This window comes from Neovison vison, chromosome 5 (assembly GCF_020171115.1).
Source record: "Neovison vison isolate M4711 chromosome 5, ASM_NN_V1, whole genome shotgun sequence".
NCBI classification, from domain to species: domain Eukaryota; kingdom Metazoa; phylum Chordata; class Mammalia; order Carnivora; family Mustelidae; genus Neogale; species Neogale vison.
The window spans coordinates 15,830,759-15,857,370 of NC_058095.1; the positions used below are offsets into that span (position 1 = coordinate 15,830,759).

A 26,612-nucleotide genomic window follows, 5' to 3' on the forward strand; every position below is an offset into this window, starting at 1 on the left:
TCTGAAACAGTAAAAAGCACAAATGGAAGCTACTACAGCACACACAATTTTTGAGACATTACAGCTTCATTTTTAAAGTGATCAGTGTACAACAGCTTCCATCTCCAATTTCTACTCCTATGTATAATTTCTATCACTTCTTTGTATAAACTTCTATGGACCACTCTATCAAAGGCAAAGTACAAGTACATTTGCATAAATGTGACTAATTCACAATAAAGAATCTACAGGGTGCCTGGCTGGCTCAGTTGGCAGAGCCTGAGCTGCCTCATCTCAGGGTTGTGAATTCGAGTCCCATGTTGGTGTAGAGGATCGCTTAAAAATAAAATTAAAAAAAAAAAAAGAAAGAAAGAAAAAGTATCTGTAAGACAAAGACTATGTATTATTTACATAAAATTCAATCTCCTTTTGGAGGGCGAGGATTCCCTTAAAATCTATAATCAAATGTATGGAATCAATCTCTGGCAGCTTATTTAAACTTTTCAGAACTCTAGGGGTGCCTGGCTGGCTCTGTCTACAGAGCATGTAACAACTCTTGATCTTGGGGCCATGAATTCAAGCCCCACGTTGAGAGTAGAGCTTACTTAAAAAAATTAATTATTTAATTAATTAAATTTTAAGGGCTACCTGGGTGGCTCAGTCAGTTGAGGGCTGACTCCTTTCAGCTCAGGTCATGATCGCAGAGTCCTGAGACCAAGTCCCGTGTCAGGCTCCATACTGGGCATGGAGGCCGCTTAAGATTCTCTTTCTCCCCTCCCTTCCTCTCCCCACCCAACCCCTGTTCGTGGGCACACACAATTACTCTCTCAAATAAATAAATAAATAAAATACAATTTAAAAAATTATTTTAAAGATTTTATTTATTTGATAGAGAGAGGGAAAGCACAGAGGGAAAGTGAGAGGGAGAATCAAAATCCCCACTGAGCAGAGAGCCTAATGGGGAGTTCGATCCCAGGACCCTGAGATCATGACCTCAGCCAAAGGCAGACGCTTAACTGACTGAGCCATCCAGGTGTACCAAAATATAATAAAATTTTAAGAACTCTAAATTTTTGTGGTTTTCTAGCACTACCAACTTTGTATTCAGATTTAAAACAGCACCTACCTACCTCCTGATGCAGCCTTATTCAACATCTCACCAAAATGGAAAACCCCAACGAACCACCCATGCCTGCCTAAAAGGAGACAGAAGGAGCACTCATTCCCTGCATTCCAGATCAGAAACACAAATTCTAATCAACTTAAAAAATATGGCAGCTGCCTTCAGTGTCCTCCTTTTTGACACCTTTGGTATTGTTCTACAGCCAAAGACTACACCCTTCAGAAAACAAGGGAATGGAAGGTAGGTTGGTGAGTAAAGGGAACATACGGTTTCCTAGAAAATGAAAGCAGACATCTTTTTAAAACTCAAAAACAGTACTACGTCAGGATTCAAGTTGTTCATATAATCCATCTTCACAATCTTAACAGTCAGGTGAAGAAAGATGAGCCCATGATCCTTGTTCAGTCCAGCGCAGCTTCTCTGGACAAAAACCCGTCAGTACTGAAATTGGGCTACGAGCTCTTTAAACCCACAATCTACCTAATTAAAGTCTTGGCAATTCAAGCAGCACCCATATGAAATGAACAAAAACAGGAATAAGAGCAACCCCAAGCGAGTACATATGCTAACAATGAAAGATGGAAGGTAAGTACTGAGGCTAAACGTGCCTCTCTTCATGGAAAGGAAGAACAAAGGAAACAACCAGAACAGACCTAAGTACAGATACTTCTGAGTGAGGAAAGTGATCAGCTTGAGAATCATGAACATGATCTCCCTAAAGAATCAAAAGAACATTTTAGAATGCAACTTCTCATAGTCCATAAAACACAAAAAGACGTGGAGTCTATGAAATCACAGGCAAAAACCATAAAGAATGAACAACATGGAATAAGAAAAGTGAATTACATAGGGGGAAAAGTAAACTAAAAATGTAAATAACAGAATCAAAATTGACATAAGAGAGAGTAAACAGCAGAAAATGTAAGGAAGATAAACTAATGTTTAATGAGATTCAGAAAAGAAAATCAATCATATTAAGTAAGACTTGAAAAGTCTTGAAAAGGGAAGAGATCAGGGATTCAAGCTAGAAACCAAGGAAGAGGCAACTTAAGACAGAAAGAGGCAAAAATTAAGTATAACCGCACATTTCCAGAATAAAAATTTAGAGACCTATGTGTAGATGTACCCTGGCAAAATTTTTTGAAATATAAAAATACGGGATGACGGTACTATAATCATCACAGAAAACAGACTACAGTTTGTTCCTTTGGTCACAGTCTTCTCAGAAAGAAATAGTAAATACTAAAAAAAAAAAAAAAAAGTAAAAGGTGCACACACCTATATATATATGTGTTACAATTTGGAGGTAAGAGGAGAAGCCAAACAGGTTATGACACAAAAGGAACACTTTTTACACAGGAAGATAAGAGAAAGAATTCTCAGATCTACAAGGAAATAAAAAACTTAACACTGATATATCCTTCTTGAAAAATAATTACTTAAAATGTATGCCAATCAACTAAAAGTAAGAAGACAAAAACTGTGATTTAAAAAAAAAGCCAGTGAGTTTTACATGTGTAACTAATTATTGTAAATTAGGTCATAAAACTGCTTGTAATATAGGAATTATTCTTATATAAACTATTAAAATAATTTAATAATAATCTCAAAACATCAGATGTTACTCAGACTGGGCTTATGTTTTAGATATGTGCTCAATTCCAGATTTTATAGAGTGCGAGTAAAACACAGTACTTTTTACTATATTTGGTAATTACAGAAACAGGTAAAATTTTCTGGAGAGAGATAATCACAAATACAGTGGCTTTTATTATCTTTATTAATAAATATGACTTTCTTCAAACAGTCTTGCCCAGTAAGACTGCAAATCTGCACCCAGATGTGTCATGGGAGCCCTGGAAGCTCCTCCAACACCACCTTCAGGGCCCCATGGAGCCAGCTGGAAAACTGTGTTAGTACAAATGATGATCAAACCTACACCTTTCTAAAAAACAAACAAACAAACAAACAAAAAAAAAACCCTACACCTTTCTAAATCACTGGAGAAGATAAACTTGTTAATCAATTTTATTTATGAATCAGTAAGACTTATTTATATACGCATTTATATGTATGTATATATACAACACATACTACCAATGACTCAAAATTACTGAAGGCAATGTACCAAATGTTCTACTCAGTTAACAGAATTATGGGTGTCGTATTTCTCGGTGCTCTCTAAATGTATTATAAAGAGCACAGACTCCTTTTAAAATAAAAAAAAACCAAGTTTTTATTAAGGAATGGGTCAGTCAGTATGCTAGGTGCATATTAAAAGTTTATTTTTAAAATATCATCGTGTATTTCCTATAAGTATCTTTTAAATTCCAGATTAGGTTATTTTTGAAGTTTTTCTTGTAAGCACAAAAACCTTTAGACAAATATTCATAAAAGACCTAAAATACAAAAAGCAGGGCTGAAAAGTACCTGTGAAATAGTTTTAAAAATTCAAGAATATTACCAAAACTTCTCTGAACAGAAAAACAATATTTTATGTTGATTCCCACTGTTCCAGATGAAATACACTACTCCATGTATCTATTTCTCTAGTATATATTTAAATATTAAAATCTTACAACATAAGATTTCCAATTTAAAGACAGAGCTTAGAATACAGGTTTGATCCTATTTCCTACTCAGATTCCCTCAGATTAAAGGAAAATATCCAAATGTTACTAACTTTGTTATTTGCTGACAGTAATTATGGTATGTGCATAATCCGAATATTCATAGTATCAGGGCTTGTTATAAAATCTCTTACCACATTTTAATACTTACTCTTAACAAATCATCTATTCTTCCCTCCTTCTTTTCTAAGTCAGAATTCTTACTGTTTTCTAGTGCAGATATTTTTTCTATTGTGAGGTCAGACTATACAAAGAGAAAAAAATTAAGATTAGTCTCAAAATATTACATGTCATCATACTTTTCTCATTACTCTTCCGGAGGAAAAAAGCACTTACTAACACAGATAGCCTGGAATCACATGGCTAAAGAAATTAAATCTTTCCTCACCCATTCTTTAAACCTTGCATTTTGCTACACCTGCACTTCAACTCTGGTATCAAATATACGAATTCTCAAATGACTGTGCATTGAGCAATACAGAAACAAACTACTCTAGAAATGAAACTAACTTTGAATAGAAAAGGAGTTCAGAGGAGGGAGGACCCAAATCTCTAAAGAACTAACACGCCACCTAGTGGAAACAAAGAACAATCAGACGGGGAGAAAAGAAGTTTTCTGAATCAGGTCTGTTCAACTGTCCAAAAGCTGATCATTCAAATAAAATTAAAATCTACTCCTGAAGGTTGTATAGCTCTTAAGATTTAAGAAATTCTCCTAGATTGCCAAGCATTTTTTCTTGAAGGCAACACACTCCCAGGAGGCTTCAAGCAAACACAGTGTTCTATTTGGCTAGCTCAATACTACAGAATGGAGGATGTATCCACTATCCTTTTCAGATACTAACTTTGAAAGTTCACAACATTCCCTAAATTAAAAAGAGTTTCTGAAAACTATTTAAGGAGGAAATTATGTTGGTGTGCCACATGTTAAAGGAGTCAAGCTAGGTCCTGTCAAATAAACAGGTAAAAGGATCAATAAACTACTTTCATAAAGTAGGGAATTAACATTCACTGAAGTGTATTCTAAGCACTGCCCTTATAAGCATTTTGTATATATTGTCTGAGAGAACTAGAATCAACCACATTCTACAGACAATTTGTACTCAAGAACTGAGGCCCCCCAAAACAGTGTTAGTTGCAGAGCCAGAATTCGAACTCAGGCCTACAGGATAGTATCCAAAGCAAGTGCTCTTTCCTCAATACCATGCTACAGTGCAAGCATTTCTCTGCAACACATTAGAATGGTAAAGAAACACCTCAAAAAGTTAAAGCACCTTCCAAAAGACTTTAATACTCAAAAGGCAAGTTCTGAGTATAATACACAAAAATAATGAGGTAAAGTCAGAGAAATAAAGGAAAGACAAAGAGAGGACTCACAGACTGTATTATGTGGTTAGCATTTATTCCTAAGCACATCTTTTCCTCTGTGTATTGACCACTGACCTACCTGGGTCTGTCTGTGCTGGATGGAGATCTGTTTTTGGGAGCTGCCGGAATGCTCTGTGTTGCCAGATCCCGTAGAGGAGGGACTATTTTGCTGAGCCTGTAATAAAGGTATATCAACCAATCACTAGAAAGTTTTGCATCTTTCTCCACAGACATTTGTTGTTTCGTTTTTTTAGATTATTTAAAAAAAAAAAAAATTCTCTATATCCAATGCGGGGCTTGAACTCACAAACCTGGAATCAAGAAGCACTTGTTCCACCAACTGAGCCAGCTAGGCATCCCCCTCCACAAACATGTGTAGGAATGCAAACAAAACGAATTCCTTCTGATAGAAGTCAGGAGTCAGGGCCATGCAGCCAAGATGAAAGTGAAACAATTTAAATGAGAAGCAAGGTTTAACATGATAGCACGGATCATGTCCCTGTAGGTAGTGTGAAGTATCAAATGTTCCCAAATGAATTTTAAATATGTAAATTAGAGAAAATTAAAAGTTATTCCTGTAATAACATGTCCTTTTCACTTCTACGGCAATGTGCTTTTGTCAGAAAAGGCTGGCAAAGCATCCAATGCACAGGGGATGCCTGGGACTCTGGGAAGAACGAGCTGCGAACTACTCTTCAGAATAATCTTCTAAATCCACAGACATTATCCATGAGCACACACTGGTCCAAAAATCCAGGATGATTTCCAATATTGTCACTTGCTGAGTGTAACTTTCATATACAAGTGACAGGGCATCCTAAGACATTTTAAAATTCAGAAAACTTAACTCTTTTTTTTTTTTTTTAAAGATTTTATTTGACACGGAGAGCACAAGAGAGTACAAGCAGAGGGAGCAGCAGAGGGAGAGGGAGAGAGGGAGAGAGAGAAGCAGGGTCCCCACTGAGCAGGGAGTCCAACGTGGGGCTTGATCCCTGGACCGGAGATCATGACCTGAGACGAAGGCAAATGCTTAACCAACTGAGCAACCCAGGTACCCCAAGGAGCCTTAAGTCTTAATATAATTCAACTATTTAGGAATATATAATCATACTCCCAAAAGTCCTTCTACTTTTTAAAGATTTTATTTATTTGAGAGAGAGAAAATGATGGGGGTAGGGGATGGAGGCAGAGGGAGAGGGACAAGCGGACTCCCTGCTGAACACGGAACCCGATGTGGGGCTTGGATCCCAGGACCCCAAGATCGTGACCTGAGGTGAAATCAAACACTTTGACTGCGCTGCTCAGGCACACTGCCCTCACCATCCTCTTAAAAACAAAACTGAACGTAACACGATACAACCCATCACAGACATAATTGGGAAATATTGGATATTCTGAGGATTATGGGCTAATGGCAATACATTACTACTACCATTTCTCAGAGAATGTATTGTTTCCACACATGTGAATTTTCTGATACTGTCTATATATTCCTTAAACTATTTCTCTTATTCATTAACATAGGACCAATGCTATGCCCACTACCTACTGAGTAAGTACTGTCCGCTGTTTCACTGTGATGGTCACAGGCCAATCCTTACAAAACCCTATATGGTAGCTATTATTATTTCCATTTATAGATAAAGAAAATGCAAATCAGAGATATTAAGCACCTCTGCAGGGTCACAGAGCTAGCAAATGGGAGAGCATGAATTAAGGGCTACCTGTATGCCCAAGAACCATTCTCAAGGGCCACAGCAGGCAGACTGGCTCTCATTAACAATTAGGGATACTGTCCCAACCAGGCCACAAGCAAGCTAATATGTACGTCATACACACAATCATTTTGAAGGCCCACAATAGCCTTGTTAAGAGGGTAGGCAGTATTATCTCCATTTGTATTTATTCATTCAGCAACTGCTCACTCCCTATGTCTAAGCACTATGTTAGGTATTAGAGATACAAGGACCAAGTAAAACAGACAAAACCCACATGCCCAGTCATTATTCTGCCTTAATAAAGCTCACAATCCCAGGGATTTATTAAGCACTCAGTAAATATTTGTTGAAAGAAATTGTTAAATAAATAATCCTACAATAAACACAAAATCCCAACTGGGATAAGTGCTGTAAGAGTTTTTCAACAGGACACATAATCTAATCCAGAGTCAGGAATGAATTCCTGGGGGAAGTAGTTTCAGAGTTCCGATCTGAAGGAAATAAGCAGTCAAGGAGAGTAGGCAATCAGATCATTCCTGGGACAGAATATATACAGGAACACAAAGGGAAGGGAGAAGACTGATGTGGGGATCAAAGATGTCAAAACCGAGAAACCAGTCGCAGAGACGCTGAACAGTATCCAGAGCCCGTACGTGCTAGAGCTGTGATGAGAGCCAGGTGCAGCTAAGTCCAAATAACTGAAAACCTTCTTTACTCTATGATGCAGCAAATCTTTTTTTTTTTTTTTAAACTTACTAGTTAATGAGGGTCATCATTATGAACCTCAAGTGTTATACTGAACTACAGGAGCATCATCTCCTTCAGTAATCATTAGATTGCTCTTATAATCCTCTCCTTTTAAAGTGTATTTCTAAACAAATATGACTGTTAGAACTGTAATTATAATAAAAGCCAATAAGCACATGACTGGGACACCTGAAGTTAAACAGCCAACTCTTCAGCTCACATCAGTGTCTCAAGGTCCAGACACTGAGCCCCACCTCATCCTCTCTCCATCCCCTTAAAAAAATAAATAAAAAAATTTTTAAAAATCACGTGACTGACTAAAGGCTCTTCTACAACTTGTAGGTTTTGGTACACAAGCTTTGCTAAAATGCCTTTTTACAAGTGCTCATTTCTAAGTTTTCTTCCAGCAAACGAGGTGCTAGAATGTAGTTCACTGGGGTGTTTCCCAATGAAAGCTTTCTGTAAAAACACGTACAAATAGCCCAATGATAAGTAAAAATGAAAATAATGCCTTCAAAAGGTAAAAGAACTACAGAAATATAAGGGCCTACTATTGTGACAAGTCCACAGGAAACAAAATGCTCTAATTCTGATCATTCATTCAGTATTAACTGTGTGCCTCTGTGCCTGCTCCTGGTTAAACTCTAGAAATGCAAAACTGGAAAACAAAGACAATTTCCAGTCTGCCAAATTAGAACAGAAGTTGCTGGCCTTGCTAAACAGGCCACTTGTAGCTGTAAATTCAGCCCAATCCCTACCTCGCAAAACATTCTCCCCAGATGTCTGTATTCTTTACTCCTATTACGTAACTGCAATGGCTTCAAATTCATGATGGTAAATTGGATCTCCCAAAGAGCTACTGATGGGCAAAGATTTTTTTTTTTTTTTTTTTTTTTAAATACAGTGGGAGAGAGGGATGGGGAATTTGGAGGGACATATAGAGAATCTTAGGCAGGTCCCAAGCCCAGCACAAAGCCTGATGCATTGCTGGACCTCACAACCCCGAGGATCATGACCTGACTGAAACCAAGAGCGAGATGCTTAATCGACTGGGTCACTTAGACGCCCCTGATATGCAAAGATATTTTAAAGATGAAATCATAGTAGCTCTAAGAAACAAGAGAGAGTCATGGATCAGAAATATTTAAAAATTTTAAATATTAAGAAACATTCGAAAGTTATTGGGTTCAAACTGACAGAAAAAGTGAAATAAAGAAATTCATAGCTCAAAACATCACCAGTGAAACAGGCTGGTTTTTTTTTTTTTTTTAAAGATTTTATTTATTTATTTGACAGAGAGAAATCACAAGTAGATGGAGAGGCAGGCAGAGAGAGAGAGAGAGAGAGGGAAGCAGGCTCCCTGCTGAGCAGAGAGCCCGATGCGGGACTCGATCCCAGGACCCTGAGATCATGACCTGAGCCGAAGGCAGTGGCTTAACCCACTGAGCCACCCAGGCGCCCCAGGCTGGGTTTTTTCAAGGGTGCTCTGAAAAGCTTTACACTGAGACATTTGCAAAAACCAGGAGTACTCATGTGACAATTACCGCAAAATTTTAAATGTATAAGGTCCACTAAAGGTCCCCTTTGATGCCCTCCTTGCATAGTGAAAGGACTGGATACTACCACTTCTGACTCCAGGACAAAGCACAAAAACAGATGTCTTAAACAAGACTGGGGAAACAAAAAAAGTAAATATTTAAAAATGAAAAATAAGTGGGTCCAGGAGAGGGATGACTCCTGTTGTGAATATTGTGGCTTGAGGGAAAAAGCAAAGAAAGTACAGTACCCCTGCCTTCTACAAATGAATTAATGGAGAAAGAAATGGAATGTACTTCAAAGAGTAAGAGTTTACCCATTCCTTACCTTGATGCTAGTACAGGAGCTGGTCTTTCTGCCCAGTTTACCAGACACTCAGAGCTCACAGTCAGCCCGGCCACCATTTGGGAAGCAGCACAATCCTACTTGCACAGGAAAATCCATGCCAACGACCTCTACTAACCACCCTAATTCACTCAACTAAAGCCAAACACACATTTTCAAGAAACTGACAGCACAAAAGGGAAGATCCAACGTGAAAAGACAAAGATCCAAGAGAAAATAGTAAAAAAATTTTTCTTAAATAAAAAGTACGTTCAAAGAGGGCCAAAGGATACTACAGCTATAAAAATGAAAAAATGGCAAAGAACATGAAAAATAAACTTAACAAAATAAGATTATCAAAAATTGAAAACTGAACAGATTAGCTAAATAATAAAATGAACTAGCTGAAAACAGAATCAGTCATCTGGAAGACAATGTCAAGAACATCTCCCAGAAGATGAAACAAAAAGTCAAACAAAGCAGGAAAGAAAAGTTAAGAAACGTGAACACAGAGGCTCCAAAACAATCTATCAGACTTCCCAGAGGAAAAGAACAAAGAGAAAGAAGTAATCAAGGAATAGTTAAATAAAAGTTTCTCTGAGATAAAAGGCACATTTTAAGAGTCAAAAAGCCTACTATAGGACAAGCAGCATTAATGGAGAAAATAATAGTGGACAGACTTCAAGAACAAAAAGATAACCATATGATCATCTCAACAGATACAGAAAATGCATCCAGCACTCTTCCATTTTTAAAATTTAATTCCATTAACATATAGTATATTATTAGTTTCAGAGGCAGAGTTCAGTGATTTATCAGTCTTATGGGCTCAGGATATCATGTGCCCTCTTTAAGGTCCATCTCCCAGTTACCCCATTGCCCTTACCCGCCCTTCCCCTCCAGCCACCCTCACTTTGTTTCCTATGATTAGACTTTCTTATGATTCATCTTCCTCTGTGATTTCATTTTATTTTTGTTTTTTCATCTTGTTTTATTTTCCCCCTCCCTTCCCCTGTGCTTCCCGGTTTTGTTCCTTAAATTCCACATGAGTGAAATCATGTAATTGTCTTTCTCTGACTTATTCTGCTCAGCATAACACCCTCTAGTTCCAACCATGTCCTTGCAAATGGCAAGATTTCTCTTTTGATGGCTGAGTAATATTCCATTGTTTGTATGTACATAGACACTTACATCCCCACATCTATACACACACACATACACACACACACACAGTCACATCTTTTTTTATTTTTTTTTAAAGATTTTATTTTATTTATTTGTCATAGAGAAGCGAGAGCAAGCAAGGCAGACAGAGTGGCAGGCAGAGGCAGAGGGTGAAGCAGACTCCCTGCCAAGCAAGGAGCCCGATGTGGGACTCGATCCCAGGACGCTGGGATCATGACCTGAGCCGAAGGCAGCCGCTTAACCAACTGAGCCACCCAGGCGTCCCCACAGTCACATCTTTATCCATTCATCTATTGATGGACATCTGGCTCTTTCCATAGTTTGGCTACTGTGGACATTGCTGCTATAAACATTGGGGTGCAGGTGCCCCTTGAGATCACTACATTTGTGTCTTTGGGGTAAATCCCTAGTAGTACAACTGCTGGGTTGTAGGGCAGCTCTATTTTCAACTCTTTGAGGAACCTCCCCATACTGTTTTCCAGAGTGACTGCACCAGCTTATATTCCCACCAACAGTGTAGGAGGGTTCCCCTTTCTCTGCATCCTTGCCAACATCTGTCATTTCCTGACTTGTTAATTTTAGCTGTTCTGACTGGTGTGAGGTGGTATCCCATTGTGGTTTTGATTTGTATTTCCCCGATCCAGCACTCTTTCATGATAAAGACACTCAATAAACTCAGAATAGAAGGGAACCTTTTCAACCACAAAAAAGGCATCTCTAAAAAAAACATGCAGCTAACATAACAGTGTCAAAGATCACATGCTTTCCTCCTATGATCAAGAACAAGACAAGACAGGATGTCCACTTGAACCACTTCTATTCAACACTGTATCAGAGGGCAATTAGGCAAGAAAATAAAAGTCATCTAGATTGTAAAAGAAGTAAAATTATACTCGCAGAGGACATGATGCTGTATACAGAAAATCCTATATAAAAATTATTAAAGCTGGGGCGCCTGGGTAGCTCAGTGGGTTAAAGCCTCTGCCTTTGGCTCAGGTCATGATCCCAAGGTCCTGTGACTGAGTCCTGCATCAGGCTCTCTGCTTAGCAGGGAGCCTGCTTCCTCCTCACTCTCTGTCTGCCTCTCTGCCTACTTGTGATCTCTGTCAAATAAATAAATAAAAATCTTTAAAAAAGATTATTAAAACTAAAACACAAACTCAGCAAGAATGCAGGATATAAGATCAATACATAGGAGCACATGGGTGGCTAAGATGGCTAAACACCTGCCTTCGGCTCAGGCCATGATCCCAGGATCCTGGGATAGAGTCCCGCATCGGGCTCCCTGCTCAACCGGAAGCCTGCTTTCCCTCTCCCACTCCTCCTGCTTGTGTTCCCTCTCTAGCTGTCACTCTCTATCCAACGAATAAACAAAATCTTTAAAAAAAGGCCAATATGGGGCGCCTGGGTGGCTCAGTGGGTTAAAGCCTCTACCTTAGGCTCAGGTCATGATCCCAGGGTGCTGGGATCAAGCCCCGCATCAGGCTCTCTGCTCAGCAGGGAGCCTGCTTCCTCCTCTCTCTGACTGCCTCTCTGCCTACTTGTAATCTCTGTCTGTCAAATAAATAAATAAAATTCTAAAAAAGGCCAATACATAAAAATTAACTGTATTCTCCAGCAATGGGCAATCTGAAAATAAAATTAAGAAAATTCCATTTGCAACAGTATCAAAAGAATAAATACTTAGAAATAATTTTAACAAAAGGGCACGATCTATACACTGAAAAGTGCAAACATTATTAAAAGAAAATAAAGGAACCTAAATAAGTAGGCAGTTATCTCATGTTCATGGAATGAAAGACTTAAGAGGGCAATACTCCCCAAATTGATCAAGAGACTGAGCATAACTGCTGTAAGTCCTAGGTGGTTTGTTTGTAGAAACTGGAAAGCTGATCCTAAAATTCTTTTTTTTTTCTTGAAGTTTTTTTTTTTTTTTTTAATCTGACAGAGAGATCACAAGTAGGCAGAGAGGCAGGCGCAGAGAGAGGGGAAAGCAGGCTCCCCACTGAACTGAGAGACCTATGCGGGGGGCTCGATCCCAGGATCCTGAGATCATGACCTGAGCCAAAGGCAGAGGCTTAACCCACTGAGTGACCCAGGTGCCCGGGATTCTAAAATTCTTATGGAAATCAAGGTATCCCACAGCCAAAACAATCCTAAAGAACAAAGTTGAAGGAATCACACTGCCTGATTTCAAAACTTAATTACTACAAAGCTACAATAATTAACACTGTGATAATGAAGTAAGCATAGGCTTATAGATTGAGAGTAGAACTGAGAAAGAATAAACCTGACATTTAAAAAGAAGAAGAAGAAGATGATCCAAAAGACCCTGACAACTAGAATTGTCTCAATGGCTCAAAACTAATCAACAATGAGGATGGTTTTTTTGGTGAATCCAATGCTTTGACTAATAATAAAACCACCATAATATTATAAATGCACTTTACGTGTTTCCAAGTTCTAGAATAATTTATAAAACAGAAAATTAGTTAGAATATATCCTTAAAATAAAAAAACCCAGTATCACACACATGTAACGTGACAATAACTAAAAAAACCTGAAAGATGAGAAAGCAGCTGGGTGATACTCTGAGTATGTTAAACTCATCTCCTATAATGGGGAGCAGAGAGATCTTGTTTAAAGTTAATTAAGTAAGAGGTATATCATTTGAAGTTGAAGTTAAAATGGTAAATTAGTAGAAAATCTGAAACTGTGGACAGTGGTTACATCTCTGATGGGTGCAAAGGAAAAGCCTTTCACTCTTCTCATCACTTTCTGTGGGCCATGTTTGTGTGCTATTTTTGTCATTCAGAAAATTAACTTGTAATTTTAAAAAATCAAACTTCCTGTATGTTAATTTTACATCAGTAAGAAAAAGACATAGAATTTCCTATATTAAAAGAGACAGAAATGGGGCCCTAGGGTGGCTCAGTTGGTTTAGTGACCACCTCTCAATTTCAGCTCAGGTCGGAAGATGGAGCCCTGCACCGGGCTCATGCTGGGCATGGAGCCTGCTCAAGATTCTTCCTCTCCCTCTCTCTTCGCCCTCAAAATAAACCATATAAAATTATGTCAACAACATAATTTTAAACATTTAAAGCATCAAACTCGTGATATTCTTCCATGTGCTATTTTTATTTACAAATACCTACTGAGACATCTTTCACTGTTAGTATATACAGCTGACCCTGGAGTAACAGGGGTTTGAACTGCACGGGCCCACTGATATGTGGAATTTTTTGGAAGTACAGGGCTGTATATGTATTTTCTCCTACGATTTTCTTCTTTCTTTTTTTTTTTAAAGATTTTACTTATTTGAGAGAAAGAGAGTAAGATTGTGGGGAGGGGCAGAGTGAGAGAGACGAGGAGCAGCAGATTCCCGGCTCAGTGCAGAGCCTGAAGACGAGCTCAATCCCAAGACCCTGAGATCATGACCTGAGCTGAAGTCAGACACTTAACTGACTGAGACACCCAGGCAACCCTCTCCCATTTCTTTTTTTTTTAATTTGAGAGAGAGAGAGAGAGAGAGATCACAAGTCGGGGGAAGGGGCAGAGGGAGAGGGAGAAGCAGACTCCCTGATGAGCAGGGATCCTGATAGTGAACTCAATCCTAGAACCCTGGGATCATGACCTGAGCCAAAGGAAGACGCTTAACCGGCTCAGCCACCCAAGTGACCTCCCCTATGACTTTCTTTTTTCTTTTTTAAAGATTTTATTTATTTATCTAACAGACAGAGATCACAAGTAGGCAGAGAGGCAGGCAGAGAGAGAGAGAGAGAGAGAAGCAGGCTCCCTGCTGAGCGGAGAGCCTGATGCGGGGCTCGATCCCAGGACCCTGAGATCATGACCTGAGCTGAAGGCAGAGGCTTTAACCCACTGAGCCACCCAGGCGCCCCTCCCCTATGATTTTCTTAGTAACATTTTTTTCTCTAGCTTACCTTAAGAATACCATATACAAAACAAATAACATACAAATTAAGTGCTAACCAGCTATTTATGTTATCAGTAAGGTTTCTGGTCAACAGCGGCTATTAGCAGTTGTTTTAGGGAGTCAAAAATTATAACGCATGGGACGCCTGGGTGGCTCAGTTGGTTGGACGACTGCCTTCGGCTCAGGGCGTGATCCTGGAGTCCCGGGATCGAGTCCCACATCAGGCTCCCAGCTCCATGGGGAGTCTGCTTCGCTCTCTGACCTTCTCCTCGCTCATGCTCTCTCTCACTGTCTCTCTCAAATAAATAAATAAAAAATCTTTAAAAAAAAAAAAATTATAACGCATGATTTTTGATTGCATGGGGGGGGTGTTGGTGCCCCAACCCCTGTGCCGTTCAAGGGTCAGCTATATATACCTAGGGGCACCTGGGTGACTCAGTTGGTTAAGCACCTGGCTCCACTTAGGTCATGGTCTCCAGGTTCTGGGACTGAGCCCTGTATCAGGCTTCCTGCTCAGTGGGGAGTTTGCTTCTCCATCAATCTCTTACCGTCCCACCCTCCCTACCCCGACCTTGTGGGAACACACTCTCTCTTAAATAAATAGAATCTTAAAAAAAAACCAAAAACTATATAGATCTGGGGTGCCTGGGTGGCTCAGTGGGTTAAAGTCTCTGCCTTCGGCTCAGGTCATGATCCTAGGGTCCTGGGATCAAGCCCGCACCGGGCTCTCTGCTCAGTGAGGAACTTGCTTCCTCTTCTCTCCTCTCTCTTTGCCTGCCTCTGCCTCTCTGCCTGCTTGTGATCTCTGTCAAATAAATAAATAAATAAACAATCCTTAAAAAAAAAAAAAAAACTATATAGATCTATCTCATGTCTTCTGTCAACCGTGTAGCATTCCACTAGACCTATATGAAGGATGCCTTTATCAATTCATGCAACAGAACTGCCTCCAGTGTCTGTCAGAATAGATCCTGTTCTGGCACTGGAGATACAAAAGTGAACAAAGCAAAGTCCTTGATCTGATGGAGTTTCCATTTCAGCAGGAGGAGGAGAGGAGTCAGACGAAAAAGTAAATTATAGCAGGTCAGCTGGAGAGAAGACTAAGCAGAAAAGGTAGGACACAGAACCTAGACACTATGCAGGGTGGGCAGGGGGGAGTTGCTCTTTTCTACAGTGTAGTTAGGGTACAACTCTCTAATAGGATAAACTGAAGCAGAGACTAGAGACCCAAGGGCACAGGGCATGGTTACTTACTATGTGGGAGAAGAATGTTAAGGCACAGGCAACACCAAGTGCAAAGGCCCTGGGGTGAGAACATGCCAGGTAGCATCTGAGGAGGCAAGGCAGCCAGTGTAGATGGAATCCAGTAGGGAAGGGAGAGGGCGGTAAGAGACGGCACAACAGGGAGAACAGCCCATGCAAGGCTTTAATGTGCCATTTTCAGCACTTTTGAGCAGGCATGACTGCATCACTCTCATCTGCTGAGAACAGATTAAAAGGAAACAAAGGTTGAAGAAAAGAATCCAGCTGGGAGGCTAGTACCATAATTTTAGTGGGAGAACACAGTTCAGTTCAAGTAGTAGAGAAGGGGGTAGAAGCGGTAGGATTCTGAACATATTCTAAACAGTAAGATTTGCTGATGGATTTGTAATTGGGATAAAAAATAAAGAGAAGAGACAAGAATGACTCCACAGTTTTTAAACAGCTAGAAGGAGAGTTGACAGTCACCGAGATGTGGTAGGATATGGAAGAAATGGGTTTGGAGCTGGGAGACAAAATGAAGAACTCAGTTTTGGACATTTTAGATTTGATATGCTTATTAGACATCAAGAAGGGCAGCTGGGTGGGTCATCAGTTAAGCGGCTGCCTTCAGCTCAGGTCATGATCACAGGGTCCTGGGATCCAATCCCACGTTGGGCTCTCTGTCCAGCGGAGAGCCCGCCTCTCCCTTTCCCTCTCCCTTGGACTGCTGAGGCCCTTGCTTTTGCCTCCGCCCTCTCTCTGCCACATGAATAACTAAAATCTTAGGGGAAAAAAAAAAGACATGAAGAGGAGACTAATGGCAAGTGACTACATAGGTTTGGAATTCAGGGCAGGGCTCTGGGCTGGAGATACAAACTTTGAGATGTTCTGCATAGGGGTGATAACTAAAGCGAAGGAACTAAGTGAGATTACACAGAGAATAAAGGCAGATGAAAGTCTGAAGACTGAGCCCTGGGGCACTCCACTATTTAGTGGTCTGGGAAATGAGGAAGAACCAAAAGAATGGAAGCCAAGAGAAAGGCACGTGCTTGGAGAAGGGAGTCATCAACTGTGGCTTTTGAATCACACGGGACAGTTAAGTTCTGAGAATGATCTCCCGGGTTAGCGGAGGTCACAGATACCCTTGTTTCAAGCTTCTCTGAAACACTGATAAAGGAAAATGCTTCCAATTTTTGCAATTATAAACAATACAATAAACATCTTTGTATACTTTTATGGGAATGCAGTTTCTGGGCCTCAGGATATGTAAATTTAACACTCAGATACATTACCAACTTGTCTGAAGTGACTGCCAACTCAGTGTAAAACTTCCATGTATGGCTAAACTATACCCTACAGTGAGAACTGTCAAACTTACCCACACCTGACACTCTGACAGGTCAAAACAATTACCTTGTTATATTTTGCATTTCTCCATGGTTGAAGTTAAGCATTTTTCATGTAATTAGTCATCTGTCTTTTTCCCCCTCTGTGAAACTGTCCACTCATAGCTTTTGCCTATTTATTTGGAAACTGCTTATCTTTATTGATTCAAAGCATTTCTTATACATTAATGTTAACTCTTTTGCTTTCTTCTTTCTCTGTATTACTAAGCTTATATTCTGGCTGGAAGTACAGAGAAGCAGAGAAATTTGGAACGGTACCAAAATCATTTAGGCCTTTGCTTTTCATACATTTCCCTGTTCCTTCTTTAGACACCATCATTTTCTAACTCTTTTCTGCCATCTCTCTTCTCCACGAGAACAATCTGGGTGGAGCATCTGCACCTCCTCCGACAGTCTGAGTGTACTAGCTGGTACGACAGAGCAGGCGGTTATCCGTGCGCACCCATCCCGAGCCTGCATGCCCGTCCGTACCTTTTATGGAAGGCTCGCTCACATCAGAGGACTGAGTTTTGCTGATCAATATGTGCACTTTTTTTTTTTTTTGAAGATGCTATTTATTTATTTGAGAGAGAGGAAGAGAGAGAACAAAAGTGGTGGGAAAGGGCAGAAGCAGAACCAGACTCCTCGCTGGGCAGGGAACCCCACGTGAGGTTCAATCCCAGGATCCCAAGATCATGACCTGAGCCGAAGGCAGACACTTAACTAACTGAGCCACCCAGGCACCCCTCCTGTGTACTTAACTATATGCCTGTCACACAGTGGGCATTCAGTACGGATTTGTGCAGTGAACAAAGGGAATTCCCCTCAAGGGAAATGGAGGTAGATTTTTTTTTTTAAGATTTTATTTATTTATTTGAGAGAGAATGAGTGAGAGGGAGCATGAGAGAGGAGAAGGTCAGAGGGAGAAGCAGACTCCCCGAGGAGCTGGGAGCCTGATGCGGGACTTGATCCTTCAAGTCTGGGATCATGACCTGAGCTGAAGGCAGTTGCTCAACCAACTGAGCCACCCAGGCGCCCCATGGAGGTAGGTTTTAAGGCAATAAAAGAACATAAGGACAAATCAACCTCTGATTATGCAAGGTTTTGCCTGAGCAAGTTAGATCTAAAAGGGAGATTTAATAGTGAATAGTAAACACACAATGTAATTTATATATAACACACAGACAGGCGTATTCTCTAGAACAATACTATAGAGAACCATGACATTCTCATACAAACTATAGCATAATGCTGTCAGGCCCACACATAGGATTATAATGGTCAGTTTTCCCATTTTATGTTGTGTTTCTTTTGCCAACCACAGATAAAATTATACTGCCTTCACACAAGAAGTCTCTCTGTTCTTTTGATAATTAAAAAATTCTGGGGACACCTGGGTGGCTCATTCGGTTAAACGTCTGCCTTTAGCTCAGGTCATGAACTCAGGGTCCTGGGATAAAGTTCCACATTGGGCTCCCTGCTCAGCAGAGAGCCTGCTTCTCCCTCTGCCTGGCCCTGCTCTGTTTCTCGCTCTCCCTCTCTCTGACAGACAAAAAAATAAAATCTTTAAAAAATAATAATAATAAATAAAATTAAATTAAAAATTCTTTAAGTTTAAAAGTTGTAGTATTTCTTTCTTGAGTTAAAGTAATAACTGTAAGAAAGTATTCCAAATAGTGCATGATTCCCTCTCTAATTATTTCATAATTTTTATTTCCTTTCCTTAAGGCATCCACCGTTCTCATGGCCTTTTTGAATATACAACTGTGTGTGGATTAATGACTCAGAATCCACAAAGCAAATAAAGAGGAAATTTAGGTTATAAGAGGAGAAAATGAACCAGCAGAAGAGAAAGATGTTTGGATCAGTGCTGATGTCAGCTCTGAAAGAGGCCCCTAAAAATGGAAGAATAGGGCAATGAGGCTTTCTTTTGCTTTATACCATCCATGGTCACCACAGAAGCCCCCCCCCCAAAAAAAATTTACAGCTTTTGAGTCAAACTGCATTATAATTTGGTAAATACTGATGGGGTCAAATTTTCATAATACTAAAATTCTTGGTTCTTCAAGAAGAGAGAAAGGAGCAAGATGAAAGCAAACCAACGGGTAAGCAAATATTCCTGGAGAAAGTAATGGTGAAGAAGCGAGGAGAGGCAAGCATAAGGGTCACCCGAATACCACAGAGGGAAAGTGACTGGCGAAAACGCTACAGAATGCCTGCTTCCGTGCTCAGATTTTACCGACCTTAAGACTGCTTCAAATAACTGATGCCTAGAGTTTGGAGATTTTTTTCCCCAAGACTTTATTTACTTATTTAAGACAGAGAGAGAGAGAGCATGAGAAGGAGAGGTCAGAGGAAGAAGCAGACTTCCCGCAGAGCTGGGAGCCCCTTGCGGGACTTGATCCCAGGACTCCAGGATCACGACCTGAGTCAAAGGCAGTCACCCAACCAACTGAGCCACCAGGTGCCCCAGAGATTTTTTTTTGTAATTAAACACATACTTTGGCTATAATGGAATTTGATAGGTACCTTTTTTACTTCCCTGTCAACCTAAAACCATATTTTCTTTCCCTTAATGTGCTCAGGCTTTTTTTCTTTCTTTCTTTTTTTAAGGCTTATTCGCTTCTTTAAAAAGAAAAAAAAAAAAAGACTTATTTATTTGTCTGAGAGAGTGGTAGCCCATAAGCAGGGGAGAAAGAGAGACAAGCAGACTCAGTGCTGAGTGTGAAGCCCAACATGGGGCTCGATCTCACCACCCTGAGATCATGACCTGAGCCAAAACCGAGAGTCAGACGCCCAACTGACTGAGCCACCCAGGTACCCCCAAGGTGCTCAAACTTTAAGAAAGCAGTCTCTCCTAGTCCCTTGTACCAAGGGAGACTGAGTACAATCACACTACCTTTAGAAGTCACACAGTCAGAAATGTCATCATCTCTTCACCAAAATAATTACTCAAACTTCACCGAAGAGCTCCAGGGCAACAAGGATCTGCCATCAAGGCAGCCCCGGTACTCACTGAAACGAAAGTGAAGCAGAGGCCAGCTCCCCTCTGTGCCAGTTGCTCCGTGTCAAGCCGAGGCTTTGCCAGCATCACTGACATCAGGGTGGGCAGAGCGGACTGCTCTTCCGACACCTCCTTCGCAGCACTGCCATCTAAGCCGTAGAGAGGCTGCTCTACTCGCCGCTGGAAAACATTAAAGAAAACACCCAAATTACATGAAAAAGAAAACCTGAAACTGCCAAAACAGACAACAAATAAAAACACAATTATGGAAAACAAGACTACTTTTGAAAAACACCTTTTCTGAAAACAAATGTGGAGAGCATAATGACAGTATCACTGGAGTATAACCTATCTAACTCTGGATTAATATTTTACTCGAATTCTGCAAAATTGCATTTTAATTTTTCTATATTTGTGTAATTGCATTTGCAGTTTACTTTGTAGAGTTCAACAAATCAACTTCAAAATAGCCTCAAACCTACAAAAGAAATGTTATTTCTATCCTGCAGGTAAATGAAGATTAAGACATTTGTCCCCTAACTTACAGGCTGCTTTTATTTCACTCTCAATTCTATCCTCACCATACTATACTTAGATGCAAAAATCAAAAAAATAGATAAGCAAAACAAGTTCCACTGAACACTAAAAGAATAATATAACACAATTACGTATGGTTTATTCCAGAAATGCAAAAATGGTTCATTGTAAGCAAATCTACTGATATAATTCATTACATTAATGGTGGGGGAAAGGGAATCAAGATTCTTCCCTTTAGATGCCAAAAAAGATTTGCACACTATCGTGCAACTCTTAAAAAACAAAAACAAAAACAAAAACCACAGGAAGTATCCATCTTTAATACAACAGAGTATTTTTTCAGAAATCAACATAAATTAATGGTGCCATACCAGAGACACATTCATCAAAGTTAGGAAAACTAGGGGATTAATACCACAATCATCTCAACATTATTATAGAAGTGCTAGCCAATATGACAAGGGGGAGGGGGAATGAGGAATAAATACTGGAAAATATTAAAAATTGAAAAGTGTCATTTTTGGATGATATAACTATTCACAAAGGAAACTAAGCAAATCAACTGAAAACCATTAAGTTTGGCAAGATGACTGAATATAAAACAAACATACAAAAATCACTAGCTACCCCATATACAAACAATTTCTTATTATCAGAATACGTAATGGAAGAAAAAACAGGTTCAAATTATTAAAAAATCTATAAAAAAAGAAATAAGTTTAGAAATAAACTTAAGAAATATGGCGGTTACATATAAAGGAAAACCATAGCTTCCCTGACAGACATAAAACACAGTGACACTATGCTCCTGCATTCAAATTTTACAGATGTCAAATTTTTCTAAAAACCAATGCTTAGGCCTTTTTGTTTTACTTTTGTTTTTCTTTTTTTCTGCAAGAGAGAGTGTAATGGTGGTACAGTGAACAGAGAGGTTAACTCTTACTTTCTTTTGGGGGTTTGTTTCTGCAGAATTTCACACATTAATTCTGAGGTTCACTTGGAGAAATAATCAAGATTAGCCACATAAATCTGGATAAAGAACAGCAGGGAAACTTGACTACAGTTATTAAAACATACTACAAAACAACAACTATATTGGTATAATTCCGGTACATGAGCAGACCAATTAATCAGTGGCACAGAAACAGACCCCTCTAACACGGAAATACAATTTGCGATTAAAGTGTATTTCAGATTAGTGGGAACTTATTAACAAGATGGTAGGATATTTGAGTATTAGAAGAAAGGGAAAAGTAGATTGCGTCCTTATACATAAAAATTACAAGAAAATATAAACGAATACTTTTATGACATTCTAATGGTGAAGGACTTTTTAAACATGACATTAAAAATACAAACCATATACGAACATCTTAGAATAACATAAAACCAGTAAGACATAAAGGAAAAACACTGATAAATTTGACTCCAATTTTTTTTACCCAAATGGCAAAAGTCAACATAGTATTAAGAGATAATATTACAAACAGGCAAAAATGTTTACCATATAAATAACAATGAGTTAACAATCTTAAAAAATAATGTGTTCCTACTCATTAGGGAGAAAAAAACAAATACTCTAATAAATAAATGGCAAAGAGCCTATAATAAGTATTAAGAGAAATCCAAAGGCCACTAACTTAAGAAAAGATGTTCAAGAACACTAATGAAGAAATGAAAGGTAAAACAAGGCAGTCATCTCACTGACAAAGACTACAATATTAAACTTTAATACTAGACGAGGGTATGCAGAAACTGGGACCTATCAACTGCTGATAATCCACTAGCAATTACATGATGATGTTTTAAAGTAAGCCTATACTCTGACTAGGGAATTATAGTTTGGGAATTTATCCAAAGAAAAAGAAATGTCTAAGTACAGATATATATAGAAGAACATTCATTCCAAGGGGCGCCTGGGTGGCTCAGTGGGTTGGGTCTCTGCCTTTGGCTCGGGTCATGATCTCAGGGTCCTGGGATCGAGTCCCACATCGGGCTCTCTGCTCCGCAGGGAGCCTGCCTCTTTGCCTACTTGTGATCTCTGAATAAGTAAATAAATTAAAAAAATCTTTAAGAACATTCATTACAGCACTGTTTATAGGACACAAAAATGTTTACACGATATTGCTAAATAAACAAAGAAATGAAGAAATCTATTATATTTACATGGATACGCTATGCCCACTAAACTCCTTAATAATAGTTTTTCTGGAGGAGACTTTCTATTTTAACACTTCTGAGTTGGACTTTCATTCATAGTCAGCATGTATCCCTTCATCAGGAAAAACCACTTAACATTTTCATTTTAGAAAATAAAAGGGGTGCCTGGGTGGCTCAGTGGGTTAAGCCTCCTGCCTTCGGCTCAGGTCATGATCTCAGGGTTTTGGGATCGAGCCCCACATTGGGCTCTCTGCTAGGCAGGGAGCATGCTTCCCCCTCTCTTTTTCTGCCTACTTGTGATCTGTCAAATAAATAAATAAAATCTTTTTAAAAAGAAAAGTAAAATAAACTAACCAAAATGATCCCGACAAAGGAATTTAGTTTTTTAGTCCGTAAGCAGAATGCACCTCCTTGAGACCAAAACTCCTACCCAAATCAAATGCAATTATTTAAATTCAGGATCCAAAGTGCTCCTGATACCCAATCACAACAGTATCTGCACTACTTGGGAGATTGTATCTCTTAAGTTGCAATACTAAAATTAGTTATTCTGTTATGTAAATACTCAGTAAATTTGCCAAGGGCTGAAAGATTTTTGAGTATTTCTGGAACTACAGCAGGCTAGGATATTTGAACTAAACTTCCCTTAGAAAATAATCATAAAAATAGGAAAAAAAGATACTAAGAGCACTGAAGAGTTATAAAATAGTAGGGATCTGCTAGGGCAAAATCTAAGGAAAATTAGGAACACAAGGCACATAAATAAAGCACCAAAGTCAGATCTGCCCTAAGGGTACTTGCAGATCTTAAATTTCCGTTTCCAGGGCACATGGTGCCAAGCAGATAATCACAGGCCAAACAAAATCCACTGGGGGCAGAGGGTTCAAAAGGAAACCCTTCGCACTTCAAGCTTTTTTCAGGGCTTCCCAAGGGTTAGACTCTCAGGGAAAATATAAACCAGAAGAAAAACTTCCTCCTACCCTCAGGGAACTATAAGGAAGTCGCCTTGGCAATGCAGGAGGCAGGACCTCCCTTGAGAAATGTTAACACAATCCAGATCAATACAGAATGGGTGGATGAAACAAACAAACAAAATGTCCGCCATGAATTCAGTAGCTGAAAGGAGTCCTAGACGGGTGAGATCTCTAGGCACTGGGAAGAAGCAAATAAAAAGTTTCCCTGGAGGAACACATCTTTGTCTTAGATCTCAAAGAAATTTCACAAACAATTTTTCAGGAACAACGAGCAGCACACGGTCAAAAAAAAATAAGAAGCACAGAAGAAATAAAGCAAGGAGCAACAGCTAGGAAAAACAAATAGATCCATAAAAGAGACAACAAACAGGTTCATAAAAACTTCGAGTGCCAGAATTATCAAACAGATTATAAAACAAAGTCTACTAGATTACAAAATAGTAGTAAGAGGAGACAAGCTTGAAAATATCAGTAGGGAACATCAAATAACAAAAATTAAGAATTTAGTGGAGTTAACAGCAAACAAGATACAACAAAACAGAGACCTGGGAACTGAAAGGCAAGAAACTATACAGAATGGAGCATATGGAAATAAAAAGAAAATAGAAAAAAGAAGTTAAAAGGCATGGTGATGAGGTGAGATGTCTAATACACAATTTATTGGAATTTTATAGGAAGAAGAAAAAGAGAACAGGGCAGGAATAATATGTGAAGAGACAATGGCTAATAATTATCCAGAACTGGTATAAGACCCAACAAATCACAAGCAATAGAAGTAAAAGGACGCATCATAGTGAAACTACAAAGCACCACAGAGAGGGACTTTTAAAGCAGCTGGAGGGGGGAACCCAGATACTTTCATAGAAATAAGAAGTAAAGGAATATTGTTTTTCGATAGTAACAATGGGAGCCAGAAGATGGTTAATACATCCAGTTGTTAAGAGGAAAAAAAATAAATGTCAAACTAATATACACAGCAAAAAGATCTTTCAAGAATAAAAGCAAAATAAAGTTATTTAAGCAAAGAAAAACCTAGAGAGTTAAGTCCCCAGCAGATACATATAAAAGAATACTAAAGGAGTACTTCAAGTAGAGGGAAAGTGACCCTACGTGGAAGGTGTGTAAGATGCGAAAAGGAAAGAAATACAAAGAAAGAGGTAAATGAACACCGATAGCATGAAATAATAATGTTGTATGAGGCTAAACCAAAAACAAAACAAAATGCAAATATACACCACCCAACACCAAGTTAGTAGCAAGTAAATGGAGTTAATGTTCTGACCTCATCCTTCCTTTGAGAGGAGGATAAAGATACTATTAACATCAAACCTGGGCAAACTAAAGATACATGTGGCAATTTCTAAGAGAAACAGGGGACAGAGAACCTAGCTATTAGTGGAGGATGAAGATACAAAATGATTTCCACCGCTCCCCCCAAACACCTGACCCAAATAAAAGCAAGAAATAAAAGAAAAAGGTACAGAGAATATGTAGGATAAGTAGGGAACACATTAAAAGACGGTATATTTAAACCCAATATAATGATAATTAAATGCAAATAAATACGAAAGTTAAAAAATTACTTTAGACTGAAAAATTACTTTAAACAAAAAATTCAACTATGTATTTTTCAGGTATATTGAAAAAATAATGAAAAGCTGATAGCATAAAAATGGAAATATGCATACTATACAATAATTTGGATATGCTGAATATCAGATATAATGCAGTTAGAGTGAAAAGCATTGCAAGAGATAAAGAGAGTCACTTAATAATGCACCAAACAGGGGTGCCTGGGTGGCTCAGTGGGTTAAGCCGCTGCCTTCGGCTCAGGTCATGATCTCAGGGTCCTGGGATCGAGTCCCGCATCGGGCTCTCTGCTCAGCAGGGAGCCTGCTTCCTCCTCTCTCTCTCTGCCTGCCTCTCTGCCTACTTGTGATCTCTCTCTGCCAAATAAATAAATAAATAATCTTTAAAAAAAAAAAATAATGCACCAAACAAAAACATAAATACAGGAAGAAACAAACAACTCCCACAACCATGAGAGATATGAATACGCTTCTCTTAGTAATTGCTAGAGCAAAGAGCCCAAAATCAGAATACAGAAAATGTAAACACTGTGATTAAATGCCACAATTAACAAACTGACTTAATGACAAAATGAAACTGTTTTGTTTAGGGATGCGTACAAGGTCAAATTTTAAGAAATGGTTCATTATAATCACAAAAATTAGAACAGCAGTTGTTTCTAGGATAGAGAGGGAGAGAGTTGTAATCACAGAAGAGCACACAGGTTTCTAGGGTACTGGAAATATTCTACTTCTTGACCGAGTAACAATTACATGGAGTTAACTTTATAATGATTTCCTGGAAATGTCTTCTTGTGAAGGGCCAGACAAATATATCAGGCTTTTTAGGCCATATATCATGTCTGTGATATATTCTTCTTTGTCTCTACAACTCTTTTTAAAAATCTGAAAGTCATTCTTAGCTTGTGAGCTGTGGGGTATAGGTTACCAAACTCCTGCATTAAAGACTTACGTTTTAGGTCTTTCTTTGTTTTCAACAAAAAATACAAAAGAACCACTTTGGGTAAAAAAAAAGCTAAAGTAATTCTTTATCCACTGATTCTTCAATAGTTCTAAACATCTACCGTTTGTGCCAAGCAATGTTTTGGGTGTTGGAGATTGAAAATTGAACAAGATATTATTATCTTTTCATGTCAAGTCAAGGAAATAGTAAAAAAGAAAATTATACCTTTATAT

At 38.9% G+C, this 26,612-nt stretch overlaps 1 protein-coding gene across 5 annotated transcripts in view; it reads right to left on the reverse strand.

Annotated features, from left to right (window-relative positions):
- The window catches only part of TLK2 (tousled like kinase 2), a 118,332-nt gene that overhangs the window by 40,576 nt on the left and 51,144 nt on the right, over nt 1-26,612 (reverse strand). For all 5 annotated transcript variants that reach the window (XM_044247681.1, XM_044247683.1, XM_044247680.1 and 2 more), the window contains 3 exons: nt 20,189-20,356; nt 5,180-5,275; nt 3,884-3,976 (listed from right to left, as the gene is read on the reverse strand). In XM_044247681.1, coding sequence (XP_044103616.1) covers nt 3,884-3,976; nt 5,180-5,275; nt 20,189-20,356 — 357 coding nt within the window. The remainder of the gene's footprint in view (nt 1-3,883; nt 3,977-5,179; nt 5,276-20,188; nt 20,357-26,612) is intronic.